This window comes from Brienomyrus brachyistius, chromosome 9 (genome assembly GCF_023856365.1).
Source record: "Brienomyrus brachyistius isolate T26 chromosome 9, BBRACH_0.4, whole genome shotgun sequence".
NCBI classification, from domain to species: Eukaryota; Metazoa; Chordata; class Actinopteri; order Osteoglossiformes; family Mormyridae; genus Brienomyrus; species Brienomyrus brachyistius.
Window position 1 is genome coordinate 25,457,581 of NC_064541.1, and position 16,751 is coordinate 25,474,331.

The 16,751-nt window shown below is 49.1% G+C and overlaps 1 protein-coding gene across 5 annotated transcripts; it reads left to right on the forward strand.

The window, feature by feature from the left end:
- The first annotated feature begins 708 nt into the window (after positions 1-708).
- LOC125748414 (SWI/SNF complex subunit SMARCC1-like) lies at positions 709-11,896 on the forward strand. 5 transcript variants are annotated; one of them, XM_049024457.1, is made up of 28 exons: positions 709-970; positions 1,736-1,855; positions 1,944-2,029; positions 2,137-2,218; positions 2,369-2,461; positions 2,599-2,668; positions 2,903-2,972; positions 3,116-3,191; positions 3,620-3,745; positions 4,137-4,243; positions 4,489-4,616; positions 4,847-4,906; positions 4,991-5,028; positions 5,197-5,318; positions 5,448-5,519; positions 5,640-5,753; positions 5,905-6,058; positions 6,151-6,261; positions 6,725-6,784; positions 7,061-7,319; positions 7,429-7,590; positions 8,125-8,180; positions 8,260-8,401; positions 8,505-8,668; positions 8,903-9,037; positions 9,510-9,747; positions 10,048-10,179; positions 10,728-11,896. In XM_049024457.1, the coding sequence occupies exons 1-28, from the start codon at positions 773-775 to the stop codon at positions 10,817-10,819; spliced, it is 3,267 nt and encodes a 1,088-aa protein (XP_048880414.1). In that variant the 5' UTR covers positions 709-772; the 3' UTR covers positions 10,820-11,896. The 5 variants fall into 5 exon arrangements, with proteins under 5 accessions (XP_048880414.1, XP_048880415.1, XP_048880416.1 ...); XM_049024458.1 differs by having other exon boundaries at positions 4,161-4,243; XM_049024459.1 differs by having other exon boundaries at positions 3,620-3,706.
- The last annotated feature ends 4,855 nt before the right edge of the window (positions 11,897-16,751 follow it).

The window sequence follows — 16,751 nt, forward strand, 5'->3', positions numbered from 1 at the left end:
GTGTGATGGTGCACAGTAACCAGTATCACCACTCAAAGAATTTTCAAGAAACATTTCTTTCATAACAACACGGTCAGATGATACTTCGGGACGACATGAGGACACATCAACATGCAATACGACAGTCAAACGACAGGGGGCGCTAAGAAGACAGAAGTACAGTTTAAAATTGAAATGACTGGCAAATGGTTTCTCAGGTGAGCGATCGACATAGACAATCTTATTGTCAAAACAGTTTTGTCACAGAGGAATGTTTTGTTACTAGTTCAGTCGACATGGACAATGTGTTACTGATATATTTTTGGTACAAATGGAAACCTCATACACATATCGACAAATTTTTGCCACAAATGCAACCCCATAGTTTATGAAGAACTTGTATAACAACACGTTTGAAGCTGTGTAGATTTTTCATGGAAAATTACTTTTCCATTTTCAGTTTTTCTTACAGTATATGGAATTATTTTATACAATAATACACGGTTATACACTACAATTAATCTGTTAGGTGAGTATGTGTTAGTAAAAAATAGTTCTAAGATATGTTCTAAAAACAAGTAATTATTTCAGTGTTACAGATTCCGAAGGATAATCAACGCCGTCTTGGAGCAATATTTACAATGCACTTCATTCAGACCTCGCATGGTCGCCACGTATCATCGCGAGAACTCGCCATTCGTTATTTTGGAAGTCGCGCCTGCGCAGTGCCGCACTTGGCCTCGGGGTGAACGCTGTGCTTGAGGGAAGAATAATAACGGACAACGAGCTAACAATGGCGACGGCGGCGACTTCAACAGGAACAGCGGGTTCGGGAGGACCAGCGGTCGGCCAGGGGGGTGGCAGCACTAATAGCAATCTCTCGGTCGGCAGAAAGAAAGATGGCGGTCCCTCCGCGAAGTTCTGGGAAAGCGGAGAGACGGTGTCTCAGTTGGAGTCGGTTCGCCTGTGGATAGGGAAACACTATAAGAAGGTTAGCGCGCTCGGTCCGGCTCGGGCGGCTTTCCGGTACCGCTCTGGCCCTTCTGCCAAATCAGTGTATGGTCAATGGTGAAATTTGGAGGTTATGTTGTTCTGAGAAATTTCTGAAGGCTACTCCACTCTGCAGTCCAGAAGCGCTAATTCGCATTTGAGCTGTTAGCATTTAGCTTTAAGCAGAGAGGCGCTTGTGAGGAGGGAGTCGGGCATCTAGTTTATCAGCCAGGGGAGATACAGTAATGCATGTATGGATGGCGGGTCGTCCAGTATGTTTGCATAATCAAAAGTGCTCTGGAAAACACGCCTTCTTTACGTACGATGTCGGTCGAGTTCGGCTTGGCGCATCATTGCAGTTCTGGTACCAGGGGGATTTTTAACTGGTAATCAGTTTAAGACTATGTTTATTTACTGGGTGAACTGGTTAGGTCTGGTGATCAAGCCAATCTCCGTAGATGCAATCGATATGTCTTCTGAGCGACTTGGTCCACCTCGATAACCAAATTCAAGGAAACGCTTTTCTGCTCCAAACGCATTAATACATGTGTCCACTGACGAGGCTTACTGTGCGTTTTACTTAAAAATAGAGCTTAAAAATGAGACTTTCCCGCTTGGCCTCTATGTTTATGTGAATTTAGTCACGTTTTTGTTTACCTTAATCCTGACATGTTCATTGTCTTCACCTTTCACATGTTCACTCATTTGTGTTGAAGTTCTTTTAAGTGAAATGTTCCTGCGTTCACTGCCATTCCCTGCTTCACAGCATGTCCAGACAGACTCTCCATCCAGCAAGTCCCTGGCTGGCCTGGTTGTGCAGCTGCTACAGTTCCAAGAAGATGCCTTTGGCCGGAGGGTCAACAATCCCGCCCTCACCAAGCTGCCTGTGAGTGCTTGTGGTCCATTTTCACAGACAGAGTGGCCCTCTGTGCATTCACCCTCTTATGCAGTTCTCATGTCTTTCTTATTATCAGGCAAAGAGCTTCCTGGATTTCAAGCCAGGGGGTGCCCTGTGCCACATTCTGGGTTCTGTTTACAAATTCAAGAGCGAACAGGGATGGTGGGTATTTCTTGAATGATGGTGGGTGCCACCTTGTGCCCCGACAGCCAAAATCCAAGAATGCGGCCCTTCAGAAATGCACTCTTTCCATCTGCTCCCCCACCCAGGCGACGCTTCGACCTGCAGAACCCGTCCAGGATGGACCGAAACGTAGAGATGTTCATGAACGTGGAGAAGACGCTTGTGCAGGTGTCACCTTGTCGGTCTTGCTTTTACAGCATTGCTCTTTTGTAAGGCATTAATTGCAGAAGTATTTGGAAAACACTGTAATGTGTTTTCCCATTTAGTGTTAATTTTATTGCCTGTGTCTAAGAAACAGACTTCCATGTTCTCCTCCAGAATAACTGCTTGACACGGCCCATTGTGTTCCTGGTACCGGACATGGAGCAGAAGCTAGCTGCCAAGCTAAAGGACATTGTTAAAAGACACCAGGTGGGCGATACCTGTCCTCATCAACTGTAGTGGAGAGACTGGGGGGGGGCAGTGATCGGTTCATCTGCCGATTTTTTTATTATGGAGACGTGGGCTTGTTGGCCGTATGGCACACTAACCCGCTCTCCCTTTCTCAGGGCTCCATCACTGAAGATAAGTCCAAGGCTACCCACCACATCTACCCATCCCCTCCTCAGCAGGAGGAAGGTCAGTATGCCCCCCAGTACCCGTGGAAGTCCGTGGGGCCTGATGGTCACACCTACATTGGTCAGCATTGCTTAGTGCATTTTTCTTTAAATCCACGTAATAATCGGTCAGAGTCCTGCACTGATCACCCATCTTGTTCATATTCAGTATGGCAGATGGTTTAGTGATTTACTCTATACAGTGCCTGGCTAAGCAGGCGTTGTGTGTAAATAATGGAATCTGCCCTACCCCCAGAGGAGTGGCTGCGTCCCGTTATGAGAAAGGACAAGCAAGTGCTGGTGCACTGGGGCATGTACCCTGACAGGTAAGCTGGCCGTGCTCTTGCTACAGAATCTCTCTGTCATTGCTGGTGGGTTTTTCTTCCTGGCATTTCTCTCCTGTTTCTGGCCTCCTGAACCTGCCCGTGTCCTACTTGCTCTCATGACACTCTGTCTCTCTGCCCTCCAGCTATGACACATGGGTGTCAGCCAGTGATGTGGAAGGTGATGTAGAAGATCCACCCAGCCCAGACAAGCCCTGGAAGGTGAGTGGTCAGCCCCAAATCAGAAGAATGGCTAAATCAGACCCAGGAGCCCTGTCTACACTTGGTTGTGTTACTCTTGGCACCCAGTATGCATTTGCATTTGTACTGCAAACGATATGAGGTCAGATGTGTCCCAGACTGCCTTGGCAAGTGGTTAGAGCAGGGGTCTCCAACTCCAGTCCTGGAGAGCAACTATCCAGTAGGTTTTCTATCCTACCTGGCTTCTGATGAGCCACACCTGTGCTCAGGTAAATACCAGGAGCAGGTATGGCTAATCAGAAGCTGGGTAGGGTAGAAAACCTACTGTATAGTAGCTCTCCAGGACTGGAGTTAGAGACCCCTGGGTTAGAGACCCATTGAGGAGGAGCGTTGTGTCTTAATCCTCATCTCTTTTCTGACCCGGCCCACCCTACCCTACCGGCACCCAGATCCATGCCAAGTGGGTTCTGGACACGGACGCTTTTAATGAGTGGATGAATGAAGAGGACTACGAGGTGGATGAGACCCGGAAGCCTGTGAGTTACCGTCAGCGCGTCTTTCCACGGGAGGAAGAGGTAGGGCTCCCCCTGGGGGTGTGCCAGTGGAATACTGGGGCTGTTGCAACTCTGTTTCCGTGCTGCCCAGTGCTATTGGAGTGGGTTTTTTTTTTAAATTTTTTATTTATTTTTTTTTTTGGGTGGAGGGGGGGGTGGGGCAGTGGCGAGCTTTTGTGAATCCGCCTGTGGTTTGTGTGTAATGTGCAGCTGCTTATGACCGTAGCTTCACGCTTCACTGTGGTGTGATTTCTGTCCTCAGTCTATCACCCATCCCGCCACACTCTTCTTCCTCGAGCTCTTCCTCACCTTCACCCCAGTCCCCTGTGTCCTCTGCCCCTGCCCCGTGTGACACCACCCATCTCTCATTCTCTGGCTCTGTCTCTCATCCTCCACGCCCATGTCTGATCAGTCTTCCCGTACACCTGATCGCAAGGAGCGCAAAGCCGCCACTGCCAAGAAGAGAAGGCGTTCCCCGTCCCCTCCTGCTGAGTCCCGCAAGAAGGGGGGCAAAAAGGGGTAAGAGCTGTGCCTGCAAGTGTGACATTAACCTACCTCCCACGTGAGTTTTTCTTTGCATTGTAAGTGACGCTGGAAAACACACCTGCATTTACAAACCTGCTGTCGCAAACCTTTACTGCCCAACAACTGATTTCCATGCGGTTCCTGGCTGTTTTAGTGAAGCTCTTCTTGGTGAGTAATATCTGGCTTGTGCTGTCCTTAATGGCTTGGTTTCCCTGTGGATCGTCGCTGTGCACTCTCAGAAACTCGGGGCCGTACTGGAAGAGACGTGGCCATCGTGAAGAGGAAGAGCAAGAGGAAGACCTCACAAAGGACCTGGAGGAGCCCACTCCAGTCCCCAATATGGAGGAGGTCACCCTCCCCAAAAACGGTGAGCCTTTAAAACGGACATGACACCCTACTGTTAGCCAGTGGGCACTTCATGTTTATTGGTGGATAACATGGGTTTTGTTTCCTAGAATGAAAAACACGAGGGCTATTTGCACAAGCTTGTCTGCATTTTGTAAAACTTTTTTTTGTATTCTGATCATTTATGTATTTTATTTTTATTCCAACATTTTTGTTTTGATTTCCTCAATTCCTGTGGCTGGATGCCTGCAGTGAACCCCAAGAGGGACAGTGAGAACACTCCAGTGAAGGGTGGCACAGTGACAGACCTGGGTGAGCATTATTCTGACACACATACATGACCAGCTCTCAGTCTAGGCCTCGGTGACTCAGCTCCACTTTCCCTCTCGTTTGCAGACGACCAGGAAGATGATTCCATGGTTTCCGGGGGCAAGGTGGGATCACCGTAGCCATAGTGCTGTTCTGCTTGGTTCAGTGTCATTACAGCAGAGTTCTTTATTTCCAAAGGAATCGCTGCAAAGATCGAGTACCATCCCACGAACTGTGTAGTCAGTGCATGTAATCTGACATTGAGCGCTTTGTGGCTTTGCTGCCCCCTGCAGGATGAGGATGAGCAGGGCAAGACAGAAGTGAATCGCTTGCTGGACCCTGGGGAAGACAATGTGACAGAGCAAACTCACCATATTATCATCCCCAGCTATGCTGCCTGGTTCGACTACAACTGGTAAGCTTTGTGTTTGCTTGTTAGTTACCTTTTTTAAATCTGTGGCCTTAAAGGCCACGAACATGAGGGTACGAGTCTTGGCCGCCGAACAGTGTTAATTGTTTACACCTCCTCTTGTCTTCCCTGTAGTATCCATGAAATTGAGAGGAGGGCCCTCCCAGAGTTCTTTAACGGCAAGAACAAATCCAAATCTCCAGAGATGTGAGTGCCTGGCTCCCAGCTGCCACTCTCATGCATGGTTGGTTAGAGGCGCGGTTAAAAGCGTCCTGACATTTAGACGTTGGTATTGAACTTAGTGCTCCGTTTGTTTGATCCCCTCAGATATCTGGCCTATAGGAACTTCATGATAGACACATACCGCCTCAACCCCCAGGAGTACCTCACCTCTACCTCCTGCCGCCGGAACCTCACGGGGGACGTCTGTGCCATCATGAGGTCGGTGGGGGGTGTGCGCTGATCGCCCCGTGTTTCGGGTGCTCTGCCCTGCGTTTAGGGATAGTATGGTGCAGGTGTGAGTTCATCAGCAGGCTTAGGCTTAGCTATGATCCTCCTGATGGTTATCCTGTGGTCCCCCCCCCTCCCACAGGGTACACGCCTTTCTTGAGCAGTGGGGGCTGATTAACTACCAGGTTGATGCAGACAGCCGCCCTTTGCCGATGGGCCCCCCACCCACCCCGCACTTCAACGTGCTGGCAGATACTCCTTCAGGCCTGATGCCATTGCATCACCGCCCCCCTCAGGTGCCACCGAGCCCCCATTCTAGCAGCCTTCTGGCCCCGTTTGATGCTTTACAGCTGCCAGTGTGTGACGCTGCCCTGCCCCCTCCTTCCAGGTGCCAGCTGCTCAGCAGATGCTCAGCTTTCCCGAGAAGAGCAAGGACAAGCCCATTGACCTGCAGAACTTTGGCCTTCGTACAGATGTCTATGCAAAGAAGAATCCCAAGGTCGGTCTGCCCGTAGTGCGTCTGTCACACCTATATTAGGCTGCTCTAGGTCTGCCCGTGGTCTATATTAGGCTGTAGGGGTGGGTATCGAGAACTGGTTCCGATTAGGCTTGAATATGTAGCTAACCAGGTCTAATTACCTTTCCAGAAAATTATAATCAGTGATAAATTTAATATTTGATTATTTTACAGTGATTAGGAATTGATAAGGGAATCGATATAGAACCAGATCGATAAGAAGAATTGATGGTGGTACCAACATCAATTATTGATGATTCCCATCCCTATTAGGCTGCTGTAGGCCTGACTGTTTTACTAGGCCAAGAGTGCAGTTAGTGTTCTAGTATAGTTACAGATTTATTTGGAATCAGGCTTTTCCTTTGTCTGAGGTCCTGTGGTTGCTGGTGAATCTTAAACATTTTTCATTCTCCCCCAATTCCGACATCATCTGTTTGCTCCTCAGAGTAAAGGAGCCAGTGCGGGCAGGGAGTGGACTGAACAGGAAACCCTCTTGCTGCTGGAGGTGAGACCAATCATTGGGCTGCACTCATTAGAGTACCCCCCCCATCCCCCCCGGTCTGATGTCATTTGTGCTTTCTTAGCCGTGGGGTGGTTCATCCTATAATCGCTGTTGTTAGGCAGCTTCCACTGGGTGCGGTTCCCATGGTACTTTCGTCCTCGGGTGTAATTCTGTACAAAATTGTTTTCTTTGTCTATTTTTATGTTGAATGTTAGATAAATGTAAAGAAATGGCACGTTAGAGATGCCCTCTACTGGTGTGAAACTCCCTGTCCCACAGGGCCTGGAGATGTACAAGGACGACTGGAACAAGGTGTCGGAGCACGTGGGGAGCCGCACGCAGGACGAGTGCATCCTGCATTTCCTGCGGCTGCCCATCGAGGACCCGTACCTGGAGAACTCGGACGCCTCCCTCGGGCCGCTGGCCTACCAGCCTGTGCCCTTCAGCCAGTCGGGGAATCCCGTCATGAGCACCGTGGCCTTCCTGGCGTCCGTGGTGGACCCGCGCGTGGCGGCTGCCGCGGCCAGGGCCGCCTTGGGTGAGGGACGACGGGAGAAGTAGAACTCGGACGTGTCACACGTCTGTCTGGGCTCCCTCTGTGTGTGTGTGTATGTTCTCACCCCTCTGCCGTGTGTCCCCCCCCCCAGAGGAGTTCTCCCGTGTGCGGGAAGAAGTGCCGACTGAGCTGGTGGAAGCGCACGTGAAGAAGGTGCGGGATGCCGCCCGCAGCACGGGCAAGCTGGACCCCGCCTTCGGCCTGGAGAGCAGCGGCATCGCTGGCACGGCGCCCGACGAGCCCGAGAAGACCGGTAACCCCACTGCTGTCTGTCACCCAGGCATTCGGCACATTTACATTTGACTGCTCAGCCCTCATGGCTTATGCTGGCTCGGCCCAAGGCTTTGTGTTGGTTAAACACTGTTAGTAGTTTGCCTCCAGAAAGGAATGTCCTTGATCGTCCCATGTGGAACGAACTGTGATGTTGATGTGTTTGGGTGCGTGTCAGCCGGGTGTGTGGCTGCTGCTTTTATAGATGGACCGTGGAGCTGGTTCTGATAGCGGTTTTTGGATCTCTGCTTGTATGCTGAAGGAGCTGTTGGCTTTAAATTTTTTGTGAAATGTGTCTTCTGGCATGTCATTGAAACACAGCTGTCAGGGCTTCTCTCTCAAAGCTGTGCCAGATCTAGGCCACAGGACCCCAGGGATCACGCTAAATTCCCGGTCTGGTGCCACAGTCTTGTAAGGATTCACTGGAGGTCTTGTAGATGATCCGCAGTCCCTGATGCTGATCCTTGGAAATGCTCTATTAAAGATATTAATTTTATCGTCTCTCCACTTTTTTAAGAGTCTTCTGACCCTGAGAAGACGGAAACAGACTCTGAATCTCAGCCAGCTGACAAGGTGCGAGTCCTGGTTCAGTTTGCACAAACCCCACCCCCCACATCCCAGTCCACCTTAGCTGACATCCGCTTTGCACCAGGCCGAGGCAGAGAAACCGGCAGAATCTGCAGAGGGAGAAAGGATGAAGAGTGAGGCACCGGAGCCACCAGCTGAGCGAGAGGAAGAAAGTGAAGGGGGAGAGGAGGGAGAGAGTGAGAGAACAGAGGAAGGCAAGGCTTCGGGTGAGAGCCCCTACAAGGGCCTTGAACTGATAATCTTCTGATTTAACTTTACTGATGTGGGCTGCTGTGCTGCTGAGAATAACTTGGACTTTCACTGTGATAGTTGGCACTTTAGATAAAGATAAGGAAGACGCCATGGATACGTCAGAAGGCCCCAAGGAGGTGGAGGAGGAGGAAAGCCAGAAGAAGTTAGTGCATGATGTCGGAGAGGGGAACATTTCCACGGCTGCGGCTGCCGCTCTGGCTTCCGCGGCCACCAAGGCCAAGGTAGGTGCACCTGTTAGCTTGGCTGTCATCTTCAAACCCCTCGTGTCCTGCTGCTCGGCATACGCTGACCCGGGCCTGTCGTGTTGTGGAGGATGCAGCCTGTGTTTGAAGGGGATGCACTGCTAGTCTCACCGTTGATCGTTACTGAGTGTCATTATTACCTATAAATGAGGGAGTAATGAGCCTCACGGGGATTCTCCTGCTCTGCCATCCCCCTGCCCTTCTACACTGAAGCATTTGGCTGCGGTGGAGGAGCGAAAGATCAAGTCTCTGGTCGCGCTGCTGGTGGAGACGCAAATGAAGAAACTGGAGATCAAGCTGAGGCACTTTGAAGAGCTGGAGACCATCATGGACAGGGAGAAGGAAGCGGTGCGTATGCGAATACCAGCAGGCCTCTGGTACATGTCAGGCCAGCCGTGCAGCTTCTGCAGCACCCCCCAGCCCCGCTCCCCCATCAGCGCTATGGGTACGTTTGTGTCCACTGTGTACCCCAACTGGGCCCTGTGCCCTGGTCTTCCAGGGCATGTGATCCTAGGCCGCTTGCATGACATGTGAATGAGCCATGTCATTGCTGGAGTTCCTCTGGGTGTGCCACTGTTTAGCAGTGACCTCAGTGCTTTGTGATACTGAGTGGCACTGGGCACTCACCACATGAGTGGCTGCTCTCCCTCTCTGTCCCCTGGATGGGAGACCCAAACGCTTGAGCTTCCCTTATCGCCATTTTAATGCCTGCCTGTTTACTGAGCAGGTCCGTTCAAGCGAGATGCTCGGCCTGCTGGGATTTGACCCTATAACTGTCAGTCATCTAGTTCCGCCCAGTCTAACCCTCCTTACCCCACAGCTGGAGCTACAGAGACAGCAGCTACTGACTGAGCGCCAAGCCTTTCACATGGAACAGCTCAGGTACGCAGAGATGAAGGCTCGTCAGCAGCATGAGCAACAGGGCATTGCCCACAACCATGGTGGCCCCCCTGGCCCTCCTATGCCCCCCGGGCCCCCACCCGGCATGCATGGGCATCCGGCCCCAGGATACCACTCCATGCATCATCCCATGGGCCCCCACCACCCCATGCAGACAGGTAAGCCTCTTCTATCCATATGCTCCCCCCAGCCTCATGAGCAACCAAGCCTGAAGTCATTGGACGTAGTGGACTGTGATACCAACATCGCATGTTATCCACATAGTATTCTTATATCGCTAGTCAGCTAGTTATATTAAAATAAGGCTTTGCCTTACTTTACGGACATGGCGTGGGAGTTAAAGATGTTGGTATTAATATTGCACATCGCCAAGGCATACAATATACTATATCCATTTTTATCGCCTGCTTGCCCCCCCCCCATTTACAGCTGCATCTCTCCTCTTTTTCTGTCACCAGTAGGTCCTATGGGGGTGCCAGGTCAAGGCATGCCAGGCCGCATGATGCCCGGGCCTCCTCCTGGTGCCCCTCCCCAGCCCGGCATGCCCCCTATGATGGGGCCAAGGCACCCTGCAGCCCCCAATGGCATGTGTGAGTCTCTCTTTGTGCCAGTTGAACCATTTCGTGGCTTCCCAACATGTACCACGGTATTGATTCATTGTGCTGGTAAAATGCTTAAGCGTAGCTGAGTGAGGTGAGCTTTCCAGGCCCACTGGGGGAGTTTAAGAACAAGGTCATCGCCCCTAAGGTGATGCAGTATTAGTATGCGCTGATCACCGCGGTCATTGCTGTTTCTTTATTATTATTATTATTATTATTATTATTATTATTATTATTTTATTATTTCTTTATTGAAATGCCTCGTGCATTCACCACTCTGTTTATTTGTGGTGTTCATATGAATCTGCCACAAACAGGGTGGTGGTGTCGTTTTAAGCTTGCACCTGATTGCTTGCACTATAAGACCAGTCAGCAGCCTCCTCACAGATAATCCTGAATAGTCACACTCCCCCCCCCACCCCCCTGAGCTGTCACTTGACTGTTCCTTTGCGTCCTTTCCTGTCTTGCTTGGTCTACAACTTGGTTCCCTACTTGAGGGTCACGATTCAGTTGACTGACTTTTTTTCTTTTTATTCCAGACCCAGGCCCGCCTCCCTCCCAGCCCGATGGGATGCCCCCAGGCCCAGTGGGACCACCAGTGGGTTCTGCATCCCGCCCAATTGAGAACTAAACCTCACGCTTCCTCATGCAAGAACCCTTGCACCTGTCCTAAACCCCAAGGACCTTCTTAAAATGACCCGCCATACACCCCCCATCCCTCCAGTGCCTGACGTCTAGTGCCCTGTGTGTGGGCTTGTGCTGTCCACTAATCCTCCACACTTAACCCCCCCCCCCCATGGCATTTGGATAAGCATGGAGGTCATGCAGGAAACTGTGTCCCCATCCCATTTAGTACTGACACTGGCTGTTCTCCTGTTGTCCCAGTGAAGGGATACAGGGGGCAGTAGAGAGCACGGCTATGACAGTTGAGCTGTCAGAGATGTGTTTGTCCTGTTCTTCCCTGAAATGTGAGTTTGTGAGCGTCATTTCCTGCTTGGTGCAGACCCTCTCGGTCACATAAGCTAGCTTGGGAGAGGCGCTGATTGGCCCCCCCAGCCCGCTCAGTGCCTCTTCCTATTTCCTTCCTCCAGTAATACTGTACCGGTGCTGGGAATGCCAGTTTCCTGTGTGTATCCTCCATGCTGTGTGTGTGTGTGTGTGTGTGTGGGTGGGTGGGGCTGGGGGACGATGTGAACACGTGTCCTCTGCCTTCAGGGGTGGGTGATTGGTCTTCACGCCCCGTCACTCACTGTGGGGATCACGGTGGACCTTTTGACCTTTACTGTTATGGTCTGCCTGGGTATAAGGTTTGACTTCCCCATGGAGTGTAGGAGGATTTATGTCAGCCTCTCTTGCCCCCCCCCCTCCAATTTTCTAGTATTGATACTGTACCTCAAATGCTCCCCCCCACATCTGTAGTCTTCTGCTTTATACTGGTGTGGTTGAGGGCAACAGTCAGACCCTGTAGCATCCCCCCCCATCCCACATATACCTACCCTCCTCTTACCTTGAACGTTTCTAACGTTTTATCATGGGGTGGGAACCACTGATCTGCCCTGTAAATCTTCTACCCTTTAATTTTATGGGATTGTGTTTTTTAAATAAACTTTGCAAAGGCTCTCTTCTCTTCTTGGAGTTTGTAGTTTTTTTTGGTAAGTTGGTACTGAGACCTAAACAGTGTCAAATAAATGATTTTGTATTAAAGATACTTGTGATTCCTTGTACTTTACTGCAGTTGAGGTGTTGTTGAGGGCCTGCCTGATTGTAAAAGGCTTGATCGATGCTGACTGCTTTGCTCTTGAGTGTTAAATAGATACTTTGAGTCTAAGGAATGTTAATGTAAGGTTTCTTGGAGAAAGAATCTGCACAATTAACCATGTCCAGGTACTCGGAAGCGTAGTTCACATGCTGCCGAATTCTTTGCTCTTAGATGTCACCTCTAGTCTTGATCTGGTGGTGGGTGCAGGTCATCTCCAGATAAATCAGCTAGCCAAGTTTGTTCCTTTTGATAATCCAGAGTGTGCTGAATGTTGTCTGGCCCGTGTGTTCCAAGCAGACGTGAGCCTTGTGCTACTCTGTAAACATGGCCTGATCCAAGAATGAGCTGATTTCATTGGGCTTTGCGTGCTTGAATAAAGGATTTTTTCCCCTAAGTGAACATACTTAGCTTTCCCTGTCTTTACTGGGAATTTGCTGCCAGTTAACAGAACGTTCCCATACACTGTGTTCTGAAGATCCTATTCCAATGCTTGTATCTTCTCAGCTGGGCCATGACAGTAAGGTACTGAACAGGAGCATCCAAGCGGCAGACAAAAGGTCATGGGGGTTAGGCCATGCGTCAATGGTGTCTTGTTCTGGTGCTGGTGCCTGAATGGGGTGGGGGTGGAAAGAAGTGAGGTTTATTCAGGGTTGGTTGTGTTGTTCATCTCAGAAGCCCAGGGGCTAGTCCAGCAAACTGGGGTAGAACTCTGATGCCAGTTTTCAATTAAGCCCCAAGCCCCCTCACTCCCATATCAGGCCAGACAGTGGAAGGTAAGGTCAGCCTACCCACAATTCCCTGAGGCAGGTCACATGCTCTGCTATTTTGCTGCTTTTGGCTAAGCCTGCCAATTAGCAAAGGCTGCATGATTGAATGCCAAGGTCACATGCAGAGCTATTCCCAGAAGCCCCTGGTGATTTGAAATCTCCAGTCTCAGCCTTTTTCTAGTAGCACATAATGGGAAATGCACACTTTGTAGAGATTGTCTGAATATCTTATGTCTGAGTGATTAAAACAAAAATATGATCCTCAGCTAAGACGTTTGTGATTTGGTGTGGTTCTTTTAGTCAAATTTACAGGCGCTGTGGCTTGACAGGAATGTTGCATCCTCTAGTTCAGTAGGTGTAGAGGTGCTACCCCTTCTCACGGAAGAGTTGCTTTTTTCTTTGTTTTCTGGTCTGTGAGTCCATATCTCTGTTGGCCATATAAGGAGTGTGTGTGTGCTTTGGGTGACCAGGATCCTTTCATGCCAGTTTTAGGGAGGCATTTAGTACATGAATGAATGAATGTGTTTGTGTATGTATGTGTGTTTGTTCCGACTTCATCCCACAACTCATGATGTCATACTGTCAGCTGTGAGGGTGCCGCTTCAGTTCTGTGATCATGCACTGTTCCATAGACACTGTCCAGCCTTCCCTAGTCTGACGCCAGGCAGGGCAAATGAAGGGGAATGATCTTCCAACTAGCAGCAGGGAGCATGCGAGACCTGAGATGCAGGGCAACGCTGACGCGATTAAGAGAAAATTCCTTTTTGTTTCTTTGTTTTGGTGATGTAAGCTGAACACAGAGACAAATCATCCCAGTTTACCCAGGCTAGCTGCAGTTTCACAACGTCTGCCCCATGTCTGCAGTACTCCCAAAAATATGTAAATATGCCCCAGTTTCTAGCTCTTCCAGTCTATTTCTTATTGTTTTAAATTTGATGCTACAGTAAAGGTAAATACTGCGGCAAGCGGATTTGCTGAATGCCTGAAGTCTGGCTTGCATTTTAGCAAATCAGCTTGAGCTTTTAATAACGGCTCATTATGATTGCCATGACAGTAATTTGCAGCACACCCACACATCCCCCACCCCCCGGGTTAGCTGGTTAGCTAGAATGCCCAAAAGAAAATGCACTATGAGAATCTCCAGGAAATGTACCAATTCCTTTGGACTACAAAACAAAAGGGAGATATTTTGCAGTTGTGTAAGTCTACATTTTCTGTTGCTCATGGGTAGGTTGACCAGATGTCCCCATAGTGTTGCCAGCTATGAGTTAGGGTTAGACATTCAGCTTTAAGATTTTAAAAGCGGCTGGTGATTCTGCAGTTTCAAGTTTGTTTTTCACATAAACACAAAGACGAATGTGTTATTCTTAAATTAGAAACGATTCAGTTCTATTAGATGAAAACATCTGACAAGCGTGATTTCAGTTAAACTGAGGAAGTAATAGCCATCTTATGTTCGCACAGCTGAATGAGGGCTGTGATGTGCTCACTGTGAAGCAAATAAAATCTTTGAATTGTTTAGCTTCATATTGCATGTGTGGTTTAAATGTGGCATTAGACAAATAAATAATTAGCAGGCTTATTAAGATATGCCCTGGACAGGATGCCAGTCCATCACAGGGCACAGGGCTGGAGTATACCCTGGATGGGATCCCAGTCGATATAAGGGTACACAGTCATGCACTAAATGCCCGCTATATGCCATCTTGACTATGGTGCGTGAGAGGCTGAGACTGATAGAAAAAAAACAACCAAAGTGATGCAGAGAACCTGGATTAAAGAATTTAATGGGTATATTTAAATGGTAAATGGAATGCATTTACATAGCGCTTTTTTACTCCTAGAAGTACTCAAAACACCTCACATTTCATGCCTCACATTCACCCATCCACACACCACATTCATACTCCGCTCGAAGGCCAAGCGGCATCCTAGGCAAGCTGTGCTAGGGGCACACAGTGTAAGCTAGCATCCCCACAGAAGATTGGTTGACCGGCACTGCAGTCACTAGATAAATTACAGGGGGTCACTATGCATGTCAACCTTCTCAGTAGCCCTGGGATATTTTTGAGAGGATCTACATTTTACTGGAAAAAATGTGAAATTCCACTTATTTCCACTAGGAGTCTCTAGTTCCCCATCCATCTCCCTTCTACCGTTCCAAAGAAACGAATATCTCTGCACACCCACACTTCTGTGCTCTAAATGATTAGGAGGAAGCTGCTGTCAGGGTCTGCCTTGTCTAACCTGTTGGGTACAGTGCTCATTATCTGCTCTGTAGTGTCACTGCACCTGAAACTGCACCAAATGAGTCTGATGTCACTAGCTGGTCAAACCATACCCTATAGAAAAGAATTACCCTTTGTATTCTGTAATCTTTGTAGTAGCGGCATCGATATATACCTAAAGTGAAGCTTATGGGCGCGCTGTCCAAAAATGGGCAGGATGAATGCTACAATAATACTGTTCGCTGTTGGGAAGGAGTGTCTTCCAGGTTATGAGCTGAATCCTGTAGGTAAGTGAATGTCTTTCACACTGACCATTTTGTGGGGGTCTACTTTTGCAGCCATTTACAACATTGGTTCATTTTAGGAATGATAAATACAAGATTTGAGCCATTGCTCTTGCAGAGCAGTGACCAGGTCACTACGTGATGCTGCTGGAGGAAAACCTTTCCTGACTCGCTTCTCCAAAACACCCCAAAGTAGATCAGATTGTGTGATTGTGCAAGCCATGGAAGATGTTCAACCTCACTTTCATGGTCATCAAATCACTCTGTCACCAGTCTTGCTGTGTGTGTTGGTGCATTATCATCCTGACACATGGCACCACCTTCAAGGTACAGCGTTTGAACCACTTGGTGAATATGGTCCTCCAGAATGATTCGGTAGTTCTTGGTAGTGACGCGTCCATCTAGAACAGGTAGTAGACCTAGGGAGAGCCATGATATTGTGGCACAAACCATCACTGATCCACCACTGTGCTGCACTCTGCGTTCCCCACAGTACAGGTTGTAAACCTCTTTGGGGCGTCTCCACACTGCAACTCTCCAGGATGTGGGAAAGCCAGTGAAGGTGGACTCATCATGTTTCACACAAACTTCTCCAGGCTTGGCACTGGAGGTCTCTGCCTTTGATGAATGATTCAGTGATCATGCCTCACTGCAGGTATCTGTAGGTCCACCTGTAGGGGGCATCTGGGGCGTCTCCACACGGCAACTCTCCAGGATGAGGGAAAGCCAGTGAAGGTGGACTCATCATGTTTCACATTGTCTACAGCCCAAGATCTGAGCTGCTGGCACCATTGAAACTGATGCTTGGCATTGGCACGAGTGACCAAAGGTTTGGCTACAGCAGACTGACCATGAATACTGACCCTGTGAAGCTCCTGATGAGCAGTATTAGTGGAAATAAGACAATCTAGGTGCGAATTTGATTTTGCACCGAGTTTGGCGGCTGTGGCGTAATATTTTTTGGATACAATCTGGGTTAGTGCCCAGACATGCCTTCGGAGAGCTTCCTCTTGCATCCAGTCACTCCTGGTGGATGTGGTGGCATGCTGACATTACCCAGGGTACCGTGGCTCTCAGTGCATCACAAAGACTTCCTGTCCTGGTCACAGATGCACCAGTGAGACGCACACTAGCAGTTTGCCCTTTTTTGAACTCTGATATGTCTCCCATTATGCGGTGTGAATTGCAATATATTATGTACAGCTGTGCTGTTGCTCAGTTATTCAACCTTCACACTCTGCTGTTACTGATGTAATGTTCAATCAGTGAAGATTGGCCACCAGGCCACCCATATATGGGTGTGAAACCTCTAAGGCTATTTTAGCCAGTGTTTCAGTTTCAACCCCTGTCTATCTCTGTGTGTGAGCTGTGGGCCCTCGAGATTTATTTATTTATTTATTTTGCTCAAATGGTTAAGCCACTTGTGCCCCCCACCCCCACCGTAGCCGACTCCTTTTCTCTCTTTCTGAAGTTCTTAGTGAAGAGAAAAGTGGGCAACCCACCCCCTAAGCCTACTTGTGCATTC

Excerpts from the sequence above, each read along its gene's own strand:
- LOC125748414 (XM_049024457.1), top strand. The coding sequence starts at position 773 with ATGGCGACGGCGGCGACTTCAACAGGAACAGCGGGTTCGGGAGGACCA. Across the intron at positions 3,192-3,619 it reads GCCCAGACAAGCCCTGGAAG|ATCCATGCCAAGTGGGTTCT; the intron begins GTGAGTGGTCAG and ends ACCGGCACCCAG. Across the intron at positions 4,907-4,990 it reads TGGCACAGTGACAGACCTGG|ACGACCAGGAAGATGATTCC; the intron begins GTGAGCATTATT and ends TCTCGTTTGCAG.